General features: G+C 35.2%; 1 protein-coding gene across 1 annotated transcript in view; it reads left to right on the top strand.

The window, feature by feature from the left end:
* The first annotated feature begins 353 nt into the window (after positions 1 to 353).
* The window catches only part of LOC120280749 (midasin), a 43007-nt gene continuing 20244 nt past the window's right edge, over positions 354 to 23116 (top strand). Inside the window, 31 exon segments of the mRNA XM_039287697.1 lie at positions 354 to 556; positions 640 to 941; positions 2287 to 2368; positions 3302 to 3576; positions 3666 to 3869; positions 3989 to 4158; positions 4272 to 4381; positions 4451 to 4570; positions 6080 to 6158; positions 7245 to 7355; positions 7433 to 7517; positions 7597 to 7693; positions 7770 to 7901; positions 7981 to 8037; positions 8121 to 8297; positions 8384 to 8509; positions 8586 to 10361; positions 11080 to 11147; positions 11230 to 11425; positions 11582 to 11686; positions 11781 to 12083; positions 14532 to 14725; positions 14829 to 14883; positions 17228 to 17378; positions 18325 to 18398; positions 19858 to 19999; positions 21329 to 21427; positions 21510 to 21610; positions 21701 to 21790; positions 21880 to 21945; positions 22036 to 22200. Coding sequence (XP_039143631.1) covers positions 452 to 556; positions 640 to 941; positions 2287 to 2368; positions 3302 to 3576; positions 3666 to 3869; positions 3989 to 4158; positions 4272 to 4381; positions 4451 to 4570; positions 6080 to 6158; positions 7245 to 7355; positions 7433 to 7517; positions 7597 to 7693; positions 7770 to 7901; positions 7981 to 8037; positions 8121 to 8297; positions 8384 to 8509; positions 8586 to 10361; positions 11080 to 11147; positions 11230 to 11425; positions 11582 to 11686; positions 11781 to 12083; positions 14532 to 14725; positions 14829 to 14883; positions 17228 to 17378; positions 18325 to 18398; positions 19858 to 19999; positions 21329 to 21427; positions 21510 to 21610; positions 21701 to 21790; positions 21880 to 21945; positions 22036 to 22200 — 5817 coding nt within the window. The 5' untranslated portion in view covers positions 354 to 451.

Genomic DNA, 23116 nt, shown 5'->3' on the forward strand with positions numbered 1-23116 from the left:
CTCTAATAAAGGGATAGATTTGAATCTCAACAAATCACTATAATTTTAATGTAATTAATAAAAAAAAATTGAAGGGGGCCAAACACTTGTTAATAAAAAAAAAAAGGCCAAATAACAGAATTTTTATTAAATAAAATTTTAAATATAATTTTTCATCATGTATAGTAATTTATAAAAAAAATAAAAGGATTTGTAAAATATATATATATATATATATATTTATAAACAAATCTTGAAAAAAATTTGTAAATACCATATATATATATATATATATATATATTTAAATATAGAAGATTCTTAGGGGGAATTTATAAAACGGGAAGAGAGGGCGGTGATGGAAGCCACGAGCCAAGCCGCCTTAAACCCTAAACCTTCGTCTCCAGCCCCACTCATCCCTGCCGCGCTTCTACCCTTCTCAACTCCTCTCTAGGATTTCTCCACTTCCTGAGGGATGTCCCTCGATGGGAGCTTCTCCTGCAAATGCGCTCTCCGCCGTCTCCTTGCGCGCTGCCCTGGCCTACGCTCCGACCCCAGGCTCGTCTCTCTCTCCAATAAGGTCTCTCTTCGGTGTTAATCTTATCTCTGTTATATTTTCGCCTTTACATGTGTTTTTTGAGTGATTTGTTGTTTTTTTGGCAGGAAGCTGTCACTGCGGATGAGGTTGTGGCGGCGATCGCTGACCCTTTTTTGCATCCCAAATTTACCATTCCGATCATGGGGTGCTTCCGGCCGCTCTGCCAGAGGATTGTGGAGCAGGTGATTGCGAAACTTAAGGTTGTGCCGAACTTGGAGAGCGAGAATGATGAAGCACGCGAGGAGATTGGAGAAGAGGATGTGCGCGTTGTAGATTTTTATGTTGGGAGAGGCAGGGGATTGAGACTTCATGAGCTTGCATCGCTGACATTCGTTCGAGCTCTTGACTTGGCACCTTTCCTTTTGGGGTGAGTCTTCTTCCAAAACACTAATCCAAAGCAAGCTGCAAAATAAAACATAATTATCTAATTGTTTGATACATCACATATATGGCCATGTATTGCATATGCATTTATAATCGCCTCGATTGTCTTGTATACATACTGATTTCTTTGATATAGTTTAATTAATATCTTTTGTTCATATAGAATTTTTTGGCTAGTTGTTTCTTTACTTTTGATATCATTTTTCCCCAAAATGTTTTATTTTGTTTTAACCAAAAAGGAAAGTTTTAGAGTAATTAATATTCCCACATGGTAGATCTAGACATATGAATATGTAGGTTTTGATCTTTTCTCTTATAATTTTTAGGTTTCGGGTTGACTCAAAGCCCTAATAATGTGCTGCTCTATTTGCATGTAGTGGTGTATCAAAGCTTTGGTAATTAGTTTATTTGCAATGTGGTTGCTAAAATAGATTGCCGTGTATCAAGCTGGTTGGAGGAATGTGCAATCTCTTTCCTTGATTGAATATAGGGCGATAAATCTAGTACCAATCAACTACTAAGAACTAGATAGAAAGAAATAAAGATTTAACAAAAAAATAGCATTTTCATTTTAAGGATTTTCAATTAGGACGTCTTAGAGTAATCAATGCTCTCACATCAGTTAGTAAATGTGGATATGAATGTATTAGTCTGGGTCTCTTATCCTATCGGCTTCAGTTTTTTGCTGAATATATTACGTCAATTTACCCTTGATTTGCATTCAGTTCCAGAAATTTTTTTTCTTTTCTTTCTTTTGTGGTAACAAAAAGGCTTAGCTGGTTTAGCTCACATATTCGATTACTTACCTGCATTGGACTTTGGGCTCTTAATTATGATAATTGTGATTGTAAAACATATATTAAGTGAACAAAAATATGTATTTGCTATATAAATTCATGATATGCCTTTTCTGATCTATGTTTGGAGTGGAGCTCGGCAATTCTAAATAACTCAACAAGTATGTGCTCATCATCTTAACCTAACCTGTAGGACTGTAGCAAATATACTGATAGGGTGTGGACTATTTTTTTAATCCTATATATATATATATATATATTAATTTAAATTTGAATGTTCTTTTTCAACATAAAGTCCAAAACTATCTTGGGATAATAGATCTTATATAAAGTTTTCCACCTCAGCTATAACGCCTAGATTGAAGTAGTTTTCACATGCTATAGTAACAATTCGGATTCTTGTGAGCTTGCCTTATTTTACTCACAAATGGCGATGCTTGTATTGGTATTTGAAAACTTAAATATTTCTAGTGTTTTTATTTATATTTTTTTTCTGGCTGTACTATACCTTGCTTATTTTCCCTATTGCAGATATTTGTTAAGTTATTATAGAATCGCTCCACCTCCTTTCAGACGGCTTGTGTTGGTGATGAACTCAGCCTCGGAGTTCAAGGTGATTCTTTCATTATATAATGTGATTGAAGGGCTTGTTTATTACAGATTTGTTAGGCTAAATTTTTTGAGTGAACTCATGATAAGAGTTTTTAATTTTGATGCCCATCTATTATAGTTGAAATAGTTTTCATATTTTGTTTATCATCAAATTTGTTAACTCTTGGGGGGTGTGTGTGTGAAACGTCTTGATAGATTCTATCTTTTGTCAAGCTTTTTCTTACTAAAACATTTATCCAGTTGGTTGCTGAAATTCCAGTATTCGATTTATTGGATTTAAAAACTTGAACTACTGATCATGTGTACTCATTATTGTTTTGCGTTTCCAACATGACCAAAACTATCTGTGATTGTGCATAAATTTAGACTTTGTAAATAATGTGAGTTCTGTTTTTTATTCCATTATATATGAGTACTTGCCTCAAATGCACTAGAGTAAATGATGGTTGTAGGCTTGCAGCTTTCTCATTTAGGACATGGATCATTGCTATGGTAGCTGCATTAAGAAGATTTGCATGTAGGCTATTGTAAAGAATCACTTGAATATTTATTGCAAGATACCATATTGTTGACTAGACATTCGTGGTATACTTGTTTCATCCCTACAAATGGTGCAATGATACTTGGTCATTGTGTTGTTATGTCTGTTAGATACTATAATTCTCCTCATTTGGAATGGCTTTCATATCATCCTTGGCTTTCCACTTATGTTTTGTTTAGTTAACCATTGCACATTCTTTTCTATCTTGCCTTTTTTTAAAATTTTTTTTTTCTTTTTTTTTCCTTTTTTGTTTTTGATTTGATGCGTTTAGTGGAGCCTCTTTTTTGTGGCAAGTGGTTAGTATGTGATAAATTGTGGCCTTCTTCTTCTGTGATTAAATGTCTTTTGACTGGTTTGGAGCAGTTCATATTTATTCCTTTTTTTATGGTGCAGGATTTAAGTCATTTGCTTGAAGTTGTCCGGGTAACTTATCGTTTTTTGTTAATAGAGACCAAAGTCTTCTCTGAATTATGGGAGTGGACCTGTTTCTTTGATCTAATGCGACAACCAGAAATTCTTAATTTTAGCTATACCAAGATGGCATTGGATAATAAATTGGACATAAAATGGTGTTCATCGCAAATATTGTCGGTTGTTCTCAAAATAAGCGATAGAGCTATCGAAAAGTTTGGATTAGGACCAAATGAGACTCTATCATGTTTACTCCGGTTTGTTTTAAATGCTTAGTTTCCTCTTTTTCATCTGATGAGCTTTTAGCAGTGTTCCTATATTAGGCTTTAATCCTTTCTCTTTGCAGTTGGGAGGATTTCTGTCATGACATTACTTTAGAAAAGGCAGGCTGGTACCTTGATGAAAGTAATGCTGACATCAGAAACTGTTGTCATGGGGATTTTAAGTTTGATTGTTTCCTAGAGTTCAACAAAAGTATTTCATCAATTGTCTCTTCAAGATCTCATCAATTTAAATCAGAAGGAAGAAATTGTCGAAACAAGGTTTCGAGGTAATGGTTTTTTTTTGCAGAATATGGGTTCTTGTGCTTGAGGTTTCTGCAAAATTATTAATATGAGATCATTATAAGATCTGTTGTGTTAACATGTGCTTTGACGTCTGCTTTTTCAGTGTTTTACAACTTGCTGGTGGCCCATTTATCCTGACTTCAGCGATAAGGAAGAGTTTTGACATGTGTCTCATGGCAGTTAGTCAGAAATGGCCTATTCTACTGCATGGTCCTGCAGGTGTTGGAAAGACTTCATTGGTCAGGAAACTAGCAGAAATTTGTGCAAAACAAGGTACTCATTTAAGTTTATAGTGTGGTTTCCCTAGTACGAGTACTGGGTGAATTCAAATTTGTGCAAAACTAGCAGAAATTTGTCCCTAAATTTGTGTAAAACTTCATTTCTAGTTTTGTTTATTCATGTGGATGAGCAAATGGATAGCAAAACACTGGTTGGAAGTTACGTTTGTACGGAAGTACCTGGTGAATTCAAATGGCAACCAGGTTCTCTTACACAGGTATGAGCTATACTGTTAGGTAGAGGGTGAATATTCTCATGGTTCCTTGTTGACGTTCTTCATATACAGGCCATACTAAATGGGTGCTGGGTGGTGTTTGAAGATCTAGATAAGGCTCCTAACGATGTTAAATCTATTATTTTACCACTGCTTGAAGGTTCCGGTTCTTTTGTAACTGGCCATGGGGAGGTAGATATTGTCTTTCGTATTTAAGTTTTTTTGTTTATTTTATCCTGGAATAATGCTAATTATGAATTAAAATTTTGTGCTTTGAAGTGCCCAATTGTGTGTCTTATCTTTCCCTTGATATCAATGCTAAGGTTGAGTTTTCATTTGGGTTAAGCTGGAAGAGTTGGGGGTGATCTGAATGTTCTGAATCCATTCTACTTATTCCAATTGAAAGCCGCTAGTTATTGCCCTCTTATACTTCTGCTATATATGACTTGGACCTTATCCAAACTGGAGTGCTGACGTGATACAACAAAATAGGCAACCTTTTCTTATTCAAAACAACAAGTGTTCGATCCATTTCGTTCCTTGCATCCAATTGCCTAAAGAGCAACGCATTCATTTGTGCAGCTAAATGGAGCATGCATGTTGATTTTGTGCAGACAGGTTTTATTGTTGTTTTTGGTTCATAAAACCGCTTCACATGCATATATTTGAGAGTATTTTCTAGTGATACTGTTTTACCAAAAAATAATGTTGTCTTTGAACTTGTAGTGGGATGACTATTAATTCGATCACCAATGAACTTGATAATGTTAGCTGCTAATGGTTATTTGTTTTAGTAGAATTAATCTAGTTATAAAAGAACAATCCTTGGTACTTTGGAAGAATTATACTCCCCAAACACCCTAGATAGTGGACTAATCATTCCCTGCAATGATGTTTATATTCACATTTAGATCATGGAAGTCATTGTAAGGTGGTGGCCCCAATTCTTCGTATATAACAACACCTATTTTGAAACATTCTAATAATTATATATTGGCATTAAAGATAATTTCAGTATCAACTTATCACATAAAATACTCCCTTATCCAAATCTTTAAGCTCAACCAAAGAAGCAATGCTCTCACTTCTTTCTGTTCAAATCTGTAAATGGAGCCTATTGCAACTAATTTACGTTATGAATTCAGTGGTGAGAAGTGGCCCATACCCTTTTCTTATCCTTGACAAACTTCTCTTTTCTTTATCTGGCTTTTTGACTCTGCTTTTCAGGTACTGTCTTCTGATGTTGCTCTCTCTCTCTCTCTCTCTCTCTCTCTCTTTCACATGCACACATCTTTCACATTCACACACACACACACACACACACATGCGCACACAATAGTGAATACTGATATGGACAAATGTGTCTTATGGTTTGTTCATGGTAGTGTAAAGCGCCTTGTTTCATTTATGGTCAATCAAAAATGAGTGACAATAGGAACGTAAATGGGTGAATTATAATTTTCTTACCCTTCCCTTTTTATGAACTAACATTGAAAGCAAGTATTTGATATGGGCTTGTTTGCAATTCCTTTTCTTCTTAGTCATGTGAATATGCTCTTAAGGTTTTGGTCTTGAAGTTGTTTCTTTTTGAACCTATGTTGTTTTATTGTAGTATTGGTTGTTTTAGTTTATGCAAATTATCTCTTTTTCCATACAAGCTTCTCATTTAGTCTGTATTATTATGATTTATTTATTTAACAGTCAGTTGATGTCCCTGAAAGTTTCCGCTTGTTTGCAACGATGACAACTTCAAAGCATGATGCCTGGCATGCCATTGAAGGTAGACATACCTTCAAGTTCTTCCTGAAGTGAATTCCTTGGGTTTCTCTTTTATTGTTCTGTTGCTGTACCATATAATATATATGCAAACTGAACTTGCTTGTGTTGAATTGTGTCAATAAGCTTTAACTCTGACGTATTCTACTTTTATCAAGAAATCTATATTTGTGAAGGTTTGTATGGAATGATCAGCTGCTCGAATACAGGAACGGTTAAAAAGTTGTTGCATTTTCTTCCTTTTTTTGTGATAATTAAAAAAACAAGTTCAACAAAGTAGATTACCCCTCAAAACATCACGAATTGATGTTTGCTATAATTTTATCTGTAAAATGATTTATGGAGAAATGCAACTGCTGTTTATTGATTGATCATCAATTTTTTTGTATATCTATTAGAGTGCCCTTTATTCTGAAAAAAAGAGTTCATAAAGTGTGTTAATTTGCAAAATGCTAGCTATTGAAATATTAAAATTTAAATTTCTAATTGTGTAGTATGCCAAATGCATGGTTCTATCACTTATTTTTCTGAAAGGGAAATGCTTTATATTTTATATCCTCACATTTTGCTTACTGCATCATTATTCAACTTGCTTGTGTTCCCTATCACTCTTTTTTTTTATTATCCTGATTTTATGCTGATTTTTCAAAGATTTAGAGTTTGATTTTACATGGATTTTCACTTCTTTAATACTTGTCTTTTTAAAACTGTTGAGATCTTCTTCTCTTAGTCGTTAGAGTTCTTTTTGTTTACAAAACAAACACGTGCTATCCATATCCATATTTTCTGAGTTAATTAGTGTAAGACTATTGGTAACTCTAATTCACTGCCGTTAATATGTGGCAATTAATTTTAGCTAGCCACATTGTGAGCAAAACAATAATGATACCATATTAGATGTAAATAAAACAAAAAAATTTGGGCGCTACTTAAACCAAAAGCTTAATCTGACAGGATGGGGTAACTAGATTGATGTGTGTGTGTGTGTGTGTTCCTGTTTTACCAAAAATATCTGACTGCTTAAGAGATAGAAAAGAAATGAATATGCATTGACATAAATTTTGATCTTAAATGTGTGCTCTGTCTATAGGAAGCTCTGTGTGGAGGAAAGTGATGGTTGGTGCTCCAAGCAAAGGAGATTTAGTGGAGATAGTGAATGAATGCTACCCAAGCTTAGTCACTTTTTCAGTGAAACTTATAGGTAAGCTTCCTGGTATGCATAAAAGTATATTTTCAATAACAAATTATCAGATTTACACGAGGCAATTTTATCTGCAGAAACCTTTGAAAGAGTTAATTCTATTTCTTCTGATATACTTGGTGGGGTTGCTCCAACTGGTTTCTTCAGTAGGTTTTTGTTAAGGTACTGTCAGTTTTGATGATCACCTGGTATTCAATGTTTGATCTTTAGTAAAATAGCTTTCCTTGCTCATTATTGCCAGGGATCTATTGAAATGGTGTAGAAGAATCACTGGTTTAGGTCTAAATTTTTCAGGACCTGCAATTCCACCACATTTATGCAGAAGTATATTTCAGGAGGTTGATATGCCACAACTCCTTTTTGGTAATAGTTCTTATCCGGAAACCAGTAACTAATCATCAACTTTTTAATCAGGGTGTTGATATTTTTGCGTCCTCCTTGCCTTCTTTGGACAACCGGATTTTGATAAGGAGAGAACTCGCCCATATTTGGAATATTCTTGTGCCTGATGTTGATAATCTATGCTCTAGCAAGCCTGTTTTTGAGGTATTCTTTGTTTGAATATTGATATGCAATAATTTTTTTTTTTATTTCCATAACTTAAATTAAATTTAATTGGATGCAGACTTCAAGGTCATCCATACAAGTTGGAAGAGTTGTCCTCGAGCACAATCATCCTGTGGTTTGTCCATTTAATTGACTTTGTTTGAGTATTCTACTTTTTCTTCTCTATGTGTTGATACTTTCCTGTATTTGTTTACTTAGATGGTTGGTGAAAAGAGATATTTTGTTGGAATCCGTAGTTCCCTTCAAGTTCTTGAGAAGATTGCCTGTTCTGTTAAATATAATGAGCCTGTTCTTCTAGTGGGTGAAACGGGTACTGGTAAGACTACACTTGTGCAGAATCTGGCTACAAAGCTTGGACATTCACTTACTGTGATGGTATGTGATTTTATTGTGATGCACTTACGCTTTTCTTCATTTTAGTCTGAAATACTACTTACTGCTGATCTTTGTCTCATTAACAGAATTTAAGTCAGCAAAGTGATGTAGCTGATCTTTTGGGTGGATACAAACCTACTGATGCATGCTCAGTCTGCATGCCTATTTATCATGAGTTAAAAGAATTGTTTTGCAAGTCCTTTTCTGGGAAGGTATGCATATATCTTTTTTTTGGTCCATTACATGCCATGTGCTAGGTCATTGATCATATCCTTTCCTTCTGATTAGGCCAATGAAAATTATCTTCATCGTTGTGAGATGTATGCAATAGAAAAGAATTGGAAAAAACTTCTACATGCTTGCCAGAAGGTGGTCAACTTTGCTAGGAATCGAGTTGCTAAATCATCCGGCCTGATTTCTGGTTCAAAGAGAAAGAGGCCAATCTCCGAAGAGGTTTTTCATAATTGGGATTCCTTTGCTTCTAGACTGGATGCTGTTCGCAAGCAGATTAGTTCCTCTGCAGGCATGTTATTTACCTTTGTTGAAGGCGCTTTTGTCACTGCCATAAAGAATGGTCACTGGATTTTACTTGATGAGGTTAATCTTGCTCCACCCGAGATGCTCCAAAGGATTATCGGTGTTTTAGATGGAGAAAAAGGTACAATTTGTCTAACTGAAAGAGGGGATGTAGATTGCATTGAACGTCATCCAGATTTCCGCATATTTGCCTGCATGAATCCTGCAACAGATGCAGGAAAGCGGGAACTTCCCTTTTCTTTTCGGAGCAGGTTTACAGAGTATTTTGTCGATGATGTATTGGATGATGAAGATCTGGCTCTTTTTATCAGTCAGTATATTGGTGATAGCAAGTCTGAAGGTGAATTATCTAAGAGAATTGTTAGCTTTTATAAGGCAGCTAAGAGAGAATCTGAGGAAAGGTTACAGGATAGTGCCAATCAAAAACCACAGTTCAGTTTGAGATCTCTTGCTCGCGCACTTGAGTATTCAAAGAAGGCAGAAAAGGATTTTGTGTTTCAAAAAGCACTTTATGATGGCTTTTGCATGTTTTTCCTGACTTTACTGGACGGCCCCAGCGCAAAGATAATGAACAATATGATATTATCATATTTGTTAGGTGGAAATATGCCGCCAAATATTCCTTTTGATCGCTATTTCATTAGGAAAACACAACATCAGCATGTTCCAAACATGGATTCATTTGTGGAAAATTATATTCTTACAAAAAGTGTAAAAGAGCATCTTAGGAATATCTCTCGTGCCATCTATATCAAAAAGTATCCAGTTTTATTACAGGGCCCTACATCTAGCGGCAAAACTAGCCTTGTTCGCTATCTTGCTTCAGTTACAGGTCATGAGTTTGTGCGCATTAACAATCATGAACATACCGACCTGCAGGAGTACTTTGGTTCCTATGTAACTGACTCTTGTGGAAGGCTTCAGTTTCAGGAGGGTGTGTTGGTGAAGGCTGTCCGCAGGGGGCATTGGATTGTCTTAGATGAGCTTAATCTTGCTCCATCTGATCTGCTGGAAGCCTTGAATCGACTATTAGATGATAATAGGGAACTTTTTGTGCCTGAACTTCAAGAAACAGTATCTGCACACCCAAAATTTATGCTTTTTGCTACACAGAACCCGCCCACAGTGTACGGTGGACGTAAAGTTCTTTCTCGAGCTTTTCGCAATCGTTTTTTGGAGGTCCATGTTGATGAAATTCCAGAAGATGAGCTAACAACAATTATAGAAAAGCGATGCAAGATGCCAGAGAGCTATGCTTTAAAAATGATTGATGTTATGAAGGATTTGCAGCTCCATAGACAAAAAAGTAAGATCTTTGCGGGAAAGCAGGGCTTCATTACTCCAAGAGACTTATTTCGATGGGCAAACCGTTTCAGAGTTTTTGGGAAGTCATATGAAGATTTAGCTAAAGATGCATATCTTCTTCTAGCTGAACGTTTGCGTGATGACAGTGAGAAAATTGTTGTTAGGGAAACTTTGGAACGGCGACTTCGTGTTAAGCTGTTTATGGATGACTTGTATAAACGGGTAATTCCTTCCTCTCTTCTGTTGCACTTTTGGGTCTCTTTTTTGCTGTAAATGCTTTTTTACATCTAAATATTCGTTTGCAGTGAAATCAGGTACAAGCATGTTATTCTCTTACTTCATCAAGTTTGTTGTCATCACTTCTGTTGATTTTTTTTTATTGCTTTTTATTTCCACAGAAAGATTGAACTAGGATAATAACTTGGATTACAGTTGAGTGTGGGCTGTTTGAAGTTAGGCTCTTGATCTGATTATTATCCCATTGTTATTGTGACCCGCTATTCATCCTTATTGTTAGGCGTATTGAACTTGGCCTTGTTGGTTCCGTTTTTGATAGCCATGTCTTCTTGGTAGTAGCTTGTTGTAACTGTCCTGCTACTCTATTTAGTTGGTGATTGTTCGACTATGAACTCTCTTCTAGTTAGAGATGCACCAGATTTTTGCTTCAGGAATCATCATGATGATCATACTGTAATTAATTTTGCACATCATAATGCCTTTTTTGTTCTTCATTGTAAATTTTTTATGCAGCTAAAGTGGCTTCACAACATGCCTAAATTTGTGTAAATTTGCTTCGGCTCATTTTGCATTTCTAATGTTTTAAGGTTTTGAGATTGGGCCAAGTTAGAATTTCTTCTTTATATATTCCTTTATCTTCTCATTTGTTATCTTTAGTAAATTTCTTAACGGAGAACAGTTGTTGTACACATCTGCAATGCAGGAGCTAGGTTTGGGTGATTGTGCGTTGCAGTTTCCTAAACAGCAAGAGATTCTTCCAAATGTTGGAAAGTAAGTATTCTTTAATTTGATCGCATTGTCATGATTTCTTTTTTTGTCATTTTACTAAAACCTATGTCTTGGAATCTTCTAGTGTTACTTGGACAGAAAGCATGTGGAGATTATATTTTCTTGTTGAGCGTTGCTACAAGATGCGGGAGCCTGTGCTCCTTGTTGGTGAAACTGGTGGTGGTAAAACTACGGTGTGCCAGATGCTTAGTGCTGTTCTTGGGTCAAGGCTGCATATTCTGAATTTTCATCAGTACACTGAGACTTCGGACTTCATTGGGGTTAGATGATATTTCTTCCCTTTTTTTGGTCCCTTCAATAATTTTATACTCTCCACATTAACAACACAGAATGCCATGGTGTAGAATGCCCAATCACCATGAAACTATAATATGTTTTTTCTTCCCATACTAAGTATTATCCATGTTGTTTTTCAGGGATTTTATCCTGTGCGAGACAGGTCAAAATTAATGATGGAATTTAAGCAGCTTATTGGTCGATTGAAGCACACCAAGATTTATCTTAAATTTTCAGAAGACTATGTATTCTTTGTCGTTTTGTTTAATTTCTATTTAGACAATATATTTTTTTCTTACAGAAGCTAACTAATTAGTTGTGTTGTTCTTTGTCATGCAGGTGATATCTTCTGATATAACCCAAGCTTCTACTCTGACTTTGTTAGATGAAATAATGAGCAGGTATCGAAATCATGCATCACTAGATCCTGATATCACCCAACTAGACATTGATGGCTTTGAGAAAATAAAGTTGGAACTTACACGGCTGCAGCAGAAGTGGCAGACAATTTTCCTTTGGCAGGATGGGCCCCTTGTGCAAGCAATGAAGTGTGGTGACTTATTTCTTGTGGATGAAATTTCTTTAGCTGATGACAGTGTCCTTGAACGCTTAAATAGTGTCCTAGAGCCAGAGAGAGCATTGGTGAGTTTCTCTTTCTTATAAGTCAATTCCCTTTTATGGAAATTAGACACATAATATGTGGGTGTAGCTTTTTATCTATAATATTTGGAATGCGGCATCACAAGCCAGTCTATAAAGTGTGATACCAATTCAATTTAGGTTTGTGATGATCCTTTAGATTGCTCCTTGGTTTTCTCTCTGAATATAACATGCGTGTAATCCCTTGTGTAAAACTATGTGGTTTTATTCGTGATAGAGTTGTGTCGATTTATTTATTTGTGGTGATTTAGTGCTTTTTTATGTGCATTTTATTAGAAGTGTGTATGTATTATGTGATTCTTTGAACTTGACATGCAGTTCAATGTAGACAAGTATGTCATGAGATTCCTGTTTATATGGTTTAATTTTTTGCACCACATGGATTTAATAAAACTCAATGTGGACAGTTTTATGAATATTATTTTTGTACTTCAAAATTCATTTGGTGCAAAATTGCACAGCATCAACATTGATTGAGCCATTGCGGTTGAATGCTTTTCTTATCTGTTGTATGGTCACAGAGCACACATTGATATTTTTCGTGAAGAGTCTAACTTTGAGATAACTGTGGATTAATCTTGACAATTGAGGGTTTATTTCAGGACAGTCTTAGTTTGATCTCCCCAGTGTTGTACTTTATTTATTGGACTTTTTTGCTTAATCATGACTGTTATTTTACATTACATGGTAATTTTTTAAATCCTTATTTTTGTATAGGTTTGTATAATTATTTTTATTTAAATTGAATTTAGACTTTTCCTTTGTAGATTTTAAAATTGACATTGTAGTCATATGTAAATATCAAGAAAGCAATGCAAATAAGAGCATTTGATCATTATTTGATTCTAACCCTCTCTGGCTGATTTCATTGAAACTCTGGGAAATTCTGTTCGTTCTTCATTTTAGTTCAATTTCCTGTTTACTTTTTGTTTTCTAGTAATCTAGACTATTGTCTAAATTGGGTTTGCAATGAGGATTGGTGCTTGTAGCTTGCTTCTACTGGCAGCAAGTTTTCAACTTTTGTTGTTTCTATTTGTTATGATCCTGCGGAGTCCATCCCAGGCTTGTTATTCCCAGTGTTTAGTTTTTATATTTCATCACTATACTTGAAATTTCTTTGGAGGAGAATGTGCAAAGTATTTTATAATATAATTTTATTTCGTAGTCTAATATAATTACTAAATAGAAAGTAGTTTTTCAGGTTTTACCAGATAAGCAGTTCAAAATGAAGACCATTAGAGTTACTTGCTTGTAATGTCATATGACCAAATAATTCAATTATCGTAACGTTAAGGTGAATTTTGTGACTAGCTTTTGTATCAAGATCTCTTGGGCTATAGCTTTCTGTAGTTTTTCTTTTGTTTTAGAGCTCATTCTAGACATCTAGAATGAGATTTTTGGGGAGCCAAATCATGCTGCAAGTGATATGAGTTATGAATCAGATTGTTCTTGGCAGCTTACCTTTGTGTTTCTTCCAGAGTTCAATAACTCGCTTAGAAGCCCAAAATGATGTATGATTCTGAGTGTCGTGTAGAAATACTGTTTTAGTTTATAAACAGCTATATTCAAAGATAGTGCAAGTGATATGAGTTATGACTCATATTGTTGTTTGCCAGCCCACCTATGTGTTTCTACCAGAGTTCAATAACTCATATAGAAGACCAACATGCTGTGTGATTCTGGGTGTCTTGTACAAATACTGCTTAAGTTTATAAACAGGCTATATTAGATATGAAGATAGTGCAATGTATGCATCAAATGGTGAACAACAACATAGTTATTCGAGACAGTTTATATGTCTGATTATATCTTACATGTTGCATAGGTATGCAAAGTAGGATTTGAAGAGCCTATGCGAAAGTGGGAGAGATGGGGCCATTTTAGGAAAAATTGAACAGATTTCTATTACATGCGGTGATGAACTATTTTGCTGATCTTGTGGTTAGAGAAGCAGTTAGTGGGCCTTGTTGCTATTCTATTGCTTGCACTTGGCTTTATAATTACAGTAATTTTTTAGCTTTCCACTTCCTGGTACTCTACAGTTAATTTTTTACAGTTTTGTGGCCGGATTGTGGTTACTTTATAAATGATGGATAATCTGATGACTATTCATAAATTTAATCTTTGTGTGAACGGTGATCCCATGTGTGCCTTAGTGTTTCTCTTAGGAATACGAAATGTATGCCCTACTTTTTTCAATCTGGCTTGAAGAGTCGTGTAGGTTCCAGATGATAAACAACCATTAATGCATGGGATTTTTACTGCATAAAGGAGCTTTTTCAACTTGTTTTCCTTTTTTATTTTTTTATTTTTATTTCTTCATATTTGCGTGATTGGACCATTCGTGGAAATTCATGTTCTACAAATATTCTTTTCTATTACATCTTGTCTTCACTCAATGCTAAAATGCTTTCTTAAATATTGTCATAGTCACTGCCTGAAAAAGGAGGCCCTGAAATGGAGAAGGTAACTGGACATCCAGGTTTCTTTCTCCTCGCTACAATGAATCCAGGTGGTGATTATGGTAAAAAGGAGCTATCTCCAGCGCTTCGAAATCGTTTTACTGAAGTGTGGGTTCCTCCTGTGAGGGACAAGGAGGAGCTTATAAAGATTGCTAGTGGAAGGTACACATATTTTCATTTTGCTCCCATTAATCTCTCATTCCTTTTCAATATATATTATATTGTAGATGAAGCTGTTTTGATTGGTTGTTGGATAATCAAACAGGTTCACAAAATCTGAACTCTCATGCTTTGCGGATTGCATAGTGATGTTCTGGGAAGTATGTGCTCTCTTTCCTGCAGCCTACTCTAATTTATGGAATTGGGTTAGTTATTATATTTGCCTCTTGCATTTTTCTTTCTTTATTATGTTCTTTCTTAATCTTTTATATGGACAATGACTTTTTGTTTACCTATTTCAATTCAGCATCTCCATATCTATGCCCTGGTTCTGAATAAGGTCACTTATAGTTTGTTAAGAATTCTTGGTGAGAAAAATCATCACTCATTCATTGGATCACCGCAAGTATAGCATAGTGTATTTAAAAGTGCTAGGTACCCTTAAAAGTGTTAAGAATATAAATTGCGTGAGGCACTCGGCTCCACCCTAAGTGCTTTCTCTAGCAACATGAAGTGCTATTTAAAAAAAAAAAGTAAAAATAGGAAAACAACATTGACATTGGGTTTGATTGAACTTAAATTAATATAATAATCATCTACTAAAATATTGAAGACCGAAAACAAAAACAAAAACATAAAAAATGGGAGATAGGAAATATGGAGAGAGGTATTAGTAAAAAGATTAAGTGTAATCTATGGGAGTTGGGTAAATGGGACGATTAAAAATGAACGGAGGGAGTATTATATATAATTTGATTAATGTATTTATTTATATGCACCTTACTTCACTCAGGGAGCTGCACCTTGCACCTTGGAGGATATGAGGGTCCTAACGCGTAGAGTGCGATGCACCCTTGACAACACTGGTGTTTATTATGCATGTCCAAAACATGATCCACGAAACACATTCCAATATCATTCCAACATATGGCAAGCAAAAATAAAAATCAAAAGTAAAGGAAGAAAGAACTCCTTGTCCTTCACACAATGGTTGTGCATTTTGCTTGCTGATCTATGAATCAAACTGAACTTGATCATCGCTCTTCTGCTTAGATTGCTCTTGAAATCTTTCCAAGCATGCAGAAGATCCCTCATAAAAAGCCAAGACCCTTGGTGTCTTTATATAGAGGAGGGTCCAGTTAGGGTTTTCTGAAATCAGCTGAGATCTACGGCCGTGTCAGGTTTCATGGTCCACCTATGTAGGTTTTTTGTTTGGATTTCTAAAACTTCCGCAAATCTGACCCAGTAAGGAACCCACCCGTGCTGGTTGACACCGTCACCCGTGTTCCTTGTTGTCAAGGGTTTTATGCTCCATTGTTGCTCTAATACGAGTCCTTTTTATCCTCCTCCAAGAATCTTCAAATAATCATGGATTTAAGGTTGATTTCTACCCATCTACACATAGAAACATTGAGGAATCCGATCTAAGGAAGTCAAATTTGTACAAAAGTGAGTAAATAATGCATAATAGACTAAGAAACATATGCTAATTTAAACCTAAATACAATGCAATTCGATACTTATCACCTAGGTAGTCAAAGCCGGACTGGACCTTTGAACCGAAGAAGGCCAAGAGGTCCGACCACGGTCAAACCGGGTCAAACCACATTTAATAAGTAAAAATATAAAATAAAATATATTAAATATTATATTAATTTTTAAATCAAATACACATCCTATATTAAATTTTTAAATCAATAAAATATATCACTTAACCATTAGTGAGACCAGGTCCGAACAACATAATGGTTAAGTGACTCTTAGTTTTGGGTAATCCTCTTGTCTCGGCCCGTTGAGGATTTGGGTTTCTTTCTCGATCTCGAGGATGACACCGGATCGCAAGAAGATCGTCGCCGTTAGATACTTTCTACCGGCGGGGAATCAGACACAACCACCGCTGGAGGCGGCGCAAGAGTTGATGGTGAACTGAATTGCGGTGGTGTCGTAGTGGTGGCTCTCGCCGATGGCTCCAACGGTGGTGATGGAGACATGGAAGCCGTTAGATAGGGTGACGGCGATGATTTTGGTGATCAAGAGGAAGAGGAGAAGTGGGAGAGATGCCATTGAGTGATCGCACCGGAAATTTGGATTTGATTTATCCGGGGGTTAGCCGGTTAGGTTGACGACTGGGATTTGTCCTCTTCTTTGGAGGATCGGTGATTTGGTGATTATCTCAGAGAATATAGATGGTTTGGATTAAATTGTTTTTTTTTTTAAGTGATTGTTGTAACCGGGTGACTTTGCGTTTTTCCTTTGTCATTGTCTGGAATTACCATGCTTTCCAGCCATTATATTGAGTAGTTAAATGGAGATATTGCTGATGTGTGAATAAAATAGCATATTATTCTTACGTAGTCTAGATCACTCAAGCTTAGCCATATTGGTTGTTTTCCTAACCTGGGGTTGTAGAATCTCATGTTAGTCGTTTACATGTTGTGGACTTCAGGGCTTCACACATTTTCATTTTAATCTTACGTTGTGGTTTCTGTCTTTTTCATGGTACAGTGGTTCAACCAGTCACAAACTTGCAGGACACTCACTGTGAGAGATCTCTTGTCATGGGTTTCTTTTTTGAATGTGACAGAGGAAAGCCTTGGGTCTCAATATGCATTCATACATGGGGCTTTTCTTGTTGTTCTTGATGGTCTTAGCTTGGGTAATTTTCTTTTGCTACAGCTTACTCATTTTGGTATTAGTGATATATTTTTCTTTGGTTTATGCAAATACTTGGATTACACTATTCTGAACCTTCGGTAGTGTAAGCGTTCTACCTGCTGTATCTCTCTTTCTCTCTGTTTCAAATCTCATGAAATTTGTGCTGCTTTTACTTTGGATAAGTATTAAATATTCAGCAATGGCTATTGTTTTGCTGAATGCATTGAGGTTGAAAACTTTCAATTTGCATCATGAGTGATAAATGACAATATGATATTTAGCTGAGTGTCTGCATTTGGTCCATAACTATCCCCAAATGTTCATTTTGGTCCCATAGAACGTGTTGAGGTTGAAAAACTTTCAATTTGCATCATATTGTATTGGTTTTATTTATTTATTTATAATTTCAACTCATTTTTTGCAAAATTTTCAATTTCCTATCATATATTATTTTCAGTTGGTTGTTAATTACTAAATTTTAAAAATTTGGTTGGCTGAAAGCTGAATTTAAGATAATGTAATACTATGTAATGAGAAATATTTATGCAAGTTAGAATTTGAATGTACTATCTATATTTCAAACTTTTGTATTTGTTATATAATATATTTTATATTAATATTTATTTATTATATATATATATACAAATAAAAAATATATCTAATTTGGTTTCTCTGATTAGTTCCATCTGTAGAAATTTCAATTCTGTTAGACCAAAATTTGGGAATTTGGTAGTTTTATGAAGGTGTGGCTTCATTTCGACAGAAAATCATTGTAATTGTCTTGGAAATGTTGTCTATATCTGGTTTTGTACACCATTGTGACCTGACTTTGCTTCCTTTAAGTGCCATGGTGACCATTTGTTTTATTTACCCTTTTAGATCAATGCTTGTATGATGCTGTAATCATTGGCTTTTTATGACTTATTACCATTTTAATAATATTGCAGGGACAGGTATGTCTAAAAGTGATGCTAACAAGTTGAGGCAAACTTCTTTGTCATTTCTACTAAATGTACTTAAGGTGTGGCTGCACTTCAAAATAATTTCATCTGTTCATATGGGCCTACCAGTCTGCTTGGTTTGACTATCATTTATGTGTATAAACTTATTATTTTAGCCCATTCTATTTAAAAAAAATGATGATTAGTCGTATTTTTTCCTAGGTGGTAACTTTTTATTAGTTTTGAGTTTAGAGAATTTGATTTCAGTAAGTCGCTTGCTTGAGCTCCAAGACAATGCTACTGTTCATGCGCACTTTTTTGTTGCATATGTAATTTTGATGATATTTTTATTTTGCTTTCCCATATGTTGCAGTGCGTCTGTTACTTTAAAGCTTTTATTTTTTCCCCTCTCAAGAGACATTTTGAGTTTTTCTTTTTGATTGGTGCCAATCATATAAAACCAACTTTATTATCATCAAATATTCTCCTATGCTATTTGATTCATGGACGTACATCTTCGTGTCTATAGCTTCTGCATAAGAGATGATGTCCTTGTGATAATCAAATTATTTATAAAATGGTTGCTTTTGTGCAGTGAAATTAATTATGGTTGTTCGAATAACTTGCATCAAGAAATGGAAATTTACGGCTACCTACATATTTATGTCTGGAAGACATATTTTATGATAAAAATCACCATTTTTGTATAATTCAAGGAGTGCTCTTAATTTTCTTAGGCACAATTCACTGCATATGTTTTTCCTAATAACACGATTTAGATGTACTTGATCCCATTATGCAGGAGTGAGCAATATTTATTGCTATTGTAGTTTCTCTCCGAGCAGCCAGTATTTCACATTTGGTGGATAGTTGTTGAATGATATAACCACCATCATATTTTACCTAAAGAATCCTTTCCTTTCTTGGTGACGTTCCTTGCTATGTTTGGTCACACGGATGATTTATGTCCTTCAAATTGAATGAAATGTTATAGATAACTTCCTAGCGCACTTAGAGACAGTTTCGTTAGCAGAACATAGTTCCCTCATTTAGTAGTTGCTTATTATTATCTGAAGGACATAGTATGATGGCTTTCTTTGGATGTGTCAAGTGTTATAGACTTCAGTCTGTTGTATTGATTGGATGGCACCGGTGTGGTAACTATGTGCTATTATCATCTCTTTAAGTCAGTAGTTGTACATGTGTTTGTTTTGTTGTTCTGGATGTTACAATCTCATCTTCTTTATCCTTTTTTTTTCACAATTATGATGTTCTCTTTTAGTTTGCCTAGAATCTTGTTTTTCTGTTGGTTCTTGGGTTATTCTTTGGCTGGATAAATCTGCACAAAGGTCAAGCCTGATCTAGAGTGATTAGGATGGGATTCTAAAGAGTGTACCTAAATAATATTGAGCATTTTAAAGATTACAAGATTTTGTGATGCAATTCACAGTTTCTATTTGATAGGATAGTACAGATTTTTGTCTTTCTTGTCGTTGTTGTTCAAAAATTGTGAGTTACATGGTTTGCCTTTGGTTACAGGGACGTGTTGGTTGCATTAACTTTGCCATATCTAAAATGGAAAACTATGGTTGGGGTGATGAGAAGCATGGAGACCTCTCACATGTCAATGGCTTTCATTTAGAAAATTTATTTGGCGTCCATCCTTTCTACATCAATAAAGGTATGCCCTTTATGATTTATGCTTCATGATTTTGTCATAAACTTGACATTGTTGTATTTTTCTTATTGGATAAATTTGTGGATTTGTTATGATTCATATTTGATGTTAATATTTTTATTTTGTGTGAAAAAGTTCAATTTGTTGAATAAAGTGAGTCAAGCTTCAATCACTTTGTAAAATGGAAATATTGGAAGTTCTAATACTTAACTGTATGTGCTTTGTTTCAAATGAATTTTTTTTATTTATCTTCTCACTACCTCTTCTTTCTATCATCGTCACACCATCTTATTGTTTGCCGTCTTCTGTTCTCTCACCATTTCAATGGTCACCGCTTTTCTTTTTTCCCAGCTTTTCCTCCATCTTACCTTTCTTCAGCCAAACTCACTATACTCTTCCAAATCCAACCAACACCATCAATATTCTTCTCCAATGGAGGGGTTTTTAGTACACAACACTATTTTTGCCATAAATCATTGAATAGAGGGCATTATTCACAAAATTCCTTAATTCTTATGCCACTATTTATTTTATGTTTATCAAATCTGCTATCTCAACCAAATTGACACAATACCTTGCATAGGTACAAAGTGATGCTTGTTGTTTGTTTTTTCTTTTTCTTTTTTCCCCTCTTGGGCCTCTCTCTCTCTCTCAAGAACAAATTGATAATACATTAACCAATCTTGCTATTACCTGGCTGAACCTCCAGAAACGTAATAGGCAATATTTTCAGCTGCTAAATCTTTTGTTTCTTTTACTCATCAAATTTTTATGGAATTGGCTACAAAATTATATTATTATAAAAGCCTCTAAAAGTGTGCCAAGAAGACACAAGCAACTCTTTTTTCTATTTGTGTTAGTGCATGTTCACATGATCTTGCTAAGATCCCTTGCTTTTCTGCAGAAGTTAACTATAAGTTTAAATCACATTCTGCAAACATCTTGTTCTAATTCCCACAAATGGCAATTATGCATGGGTAGGCGCATAAACGTTCTCATAATCCATGGGTGTTGCTTTCTTAACTTTATATTAATATTTTTCATTCGTCTTTGGAACTATATTTTTACTTAAATAGTAGTCATGTTGAACCTTTTATAATTTGGGATTTTAATTCCTTAACCGGCATTTCTAGTAAGGATTTTTTTGGTTATGGTTATGGTAGTTCGGCCCCCTTACATTTTATGTTGTTCTATATTCATTGTAATGCTGTTATAGTTAACTTGCATTAGGCCATCACGGTGTTCTCCTTACTTATGAAGTTGTGTTAGAAACTTTTACCTGATTATTTTTTCCAAAGATTTTCACATTTAGCTTCTGACTCCTTTGCACAGGGCCAAATGACTGCAGACAAGAGGGATTTCAATTCCTTGCTCCCACAACTCGAAGAAATGCTTTAAGGGTGTTGCGGGCGATGCAACTCCCAAAACCTGGTCTGTGGATGATTGTGTAGAAATATTGGTTTCGACCATATAATCTTTCAGTTTACCCATTAGGTTTATCTCTCTCTTCCAGTGTTGTTAGAAGGTAGCCCAGGTGTTGGAAAAACAAGTTTAGTAACTGCACTTGCAGCATATTCAGGCCATAGTGTTGTTCGGATCAACCTCTCGGAGCAGGTTATTGCTGCTAACTAATTGTTTATTTATCATCTGGTTGTTCATGTTTAGTAAGCTGTTGTACTTGGGAATGGTTGTTATTTGCTGCAGACAGACATGATGGATCTATTGGGATCAGATCTACCTGTTGAAGGTGAGGGTGGAATGGAGTTCTCTTGGTCTGATGGAGTACTTCTTCAGGTGAAGTACCTCTTCCCCCTCTTGTCATACTGGGATTAAGAATTTTTCTCGGTTGAGCTATTGGTGAATAATTTATTATTGTTGTGTAGGCCCTGAAGAACGGAAATTGGGTTTTGCTGGATGAACTGAACCTTGCTCCTCAATCTGTTTTGGAGGCATAATATTGCTTTAGTTTTTGCTGTACTTTTTTCCCCTTATTTTTATTATTGGATTATGTCTTAGTGACAACCAAATTTCACTTTCAGGGATTAAATGCTATTTTAGACCATCGAGCTGAGGTCTATATACCTGAATTGGGTATGACCTTCAAGTGCTCATCTTCATTCCGAATTTTTGCATGTCAGAATCCATCTTGCCAGGGTGGGGGTCGGAAAGGTCTCCCAAAGTCATTCCTTAATCGGTTTACCAAGGTTCGATAAGTTAATGTGTACGAGGATTATGATTTGATAAAACTTGCACAGTATTAGTTCTTGCACTTTGGTTGTCGGTAACTTGCTTTGATATGCTGAGTGCATCAATTTGCGTGATACATTATTTTAGTATATTAATGTTAATGCGTTGGACTGGGCTAACTTGATTTTAAAGTAATGGATACCGAGACAGCATGGAAAGAAGCATGAATTTCCGAAAATCAATTAACACATATTGGCTCAGCCTAGGCTTGCACTTTGGTATGAAAATTTGGGCCTTGTTCAGTGGCATTTATCACTTGCCTCTTACAAAAAGCATTATTGAAAGTTCCTACTTGTGGTTGAAATATTATAACCTTGTTTGAACAGTGCATTAGCTTAAGTTTGTCCCTTGTGCCCCTTTATATGAATCAAATATGATTTATGGTGGAGCACCATGGTGGGGGCGTTGTCTGAGGCTCTAAGCATCTCATCTATTTATTTTGGTCTTTTGATGATCGAGATATAATATCTAACTCTAAATTTCTCTTCAAAATTTTGTGCAGATGGGTGCCACATGACAAATCTCTAGGATAAAATAGTGTTTTACTTGGTTGATTTGGTCTGAAGTATTTTTTATGGCTGTTTGTAAATTTTTTAGTCCAGTTTTAATTTATTCTGTGATGATTTTATTTTTATTTTTTGGTTGATATGTATACTGAAGTTCCAAATTCACTTGTGATGTTTTGATGTGCTTGATCTTGAGGTGCCCTGGTAGTGGTAGAGTTTCCATCATTTATTGGGGAAACAAGCTTCCTTATTTATTGTGCAGTTGATTTAAAATTCACAATGAAATCTCACATCATCGAGGAAAAAAAATCTGTTGCATTACTTTGTCTTGTAACACTTTATCTGTGCTGTCTGTTGTCATTTTCCT

This window comes from Dioscorea cayenensis, chromosome 2 (assembly GCF_009730915.1).
Source record: "Dioscorea cayenensis subsp. rotundata cultivar TDr96_F1 chromosome 2, TDr96_F1_v2_PseudoChromosome.rev07_lg8_w22 25.fasta, whole genome shotgun sequence".
NCBI lineage: Eukaryota > Viridiplantae > Streptophyta > Magnoliopsida > Dioscoreales > Dioscoreaceae > Dioscorea > Dioscorea cayenensis.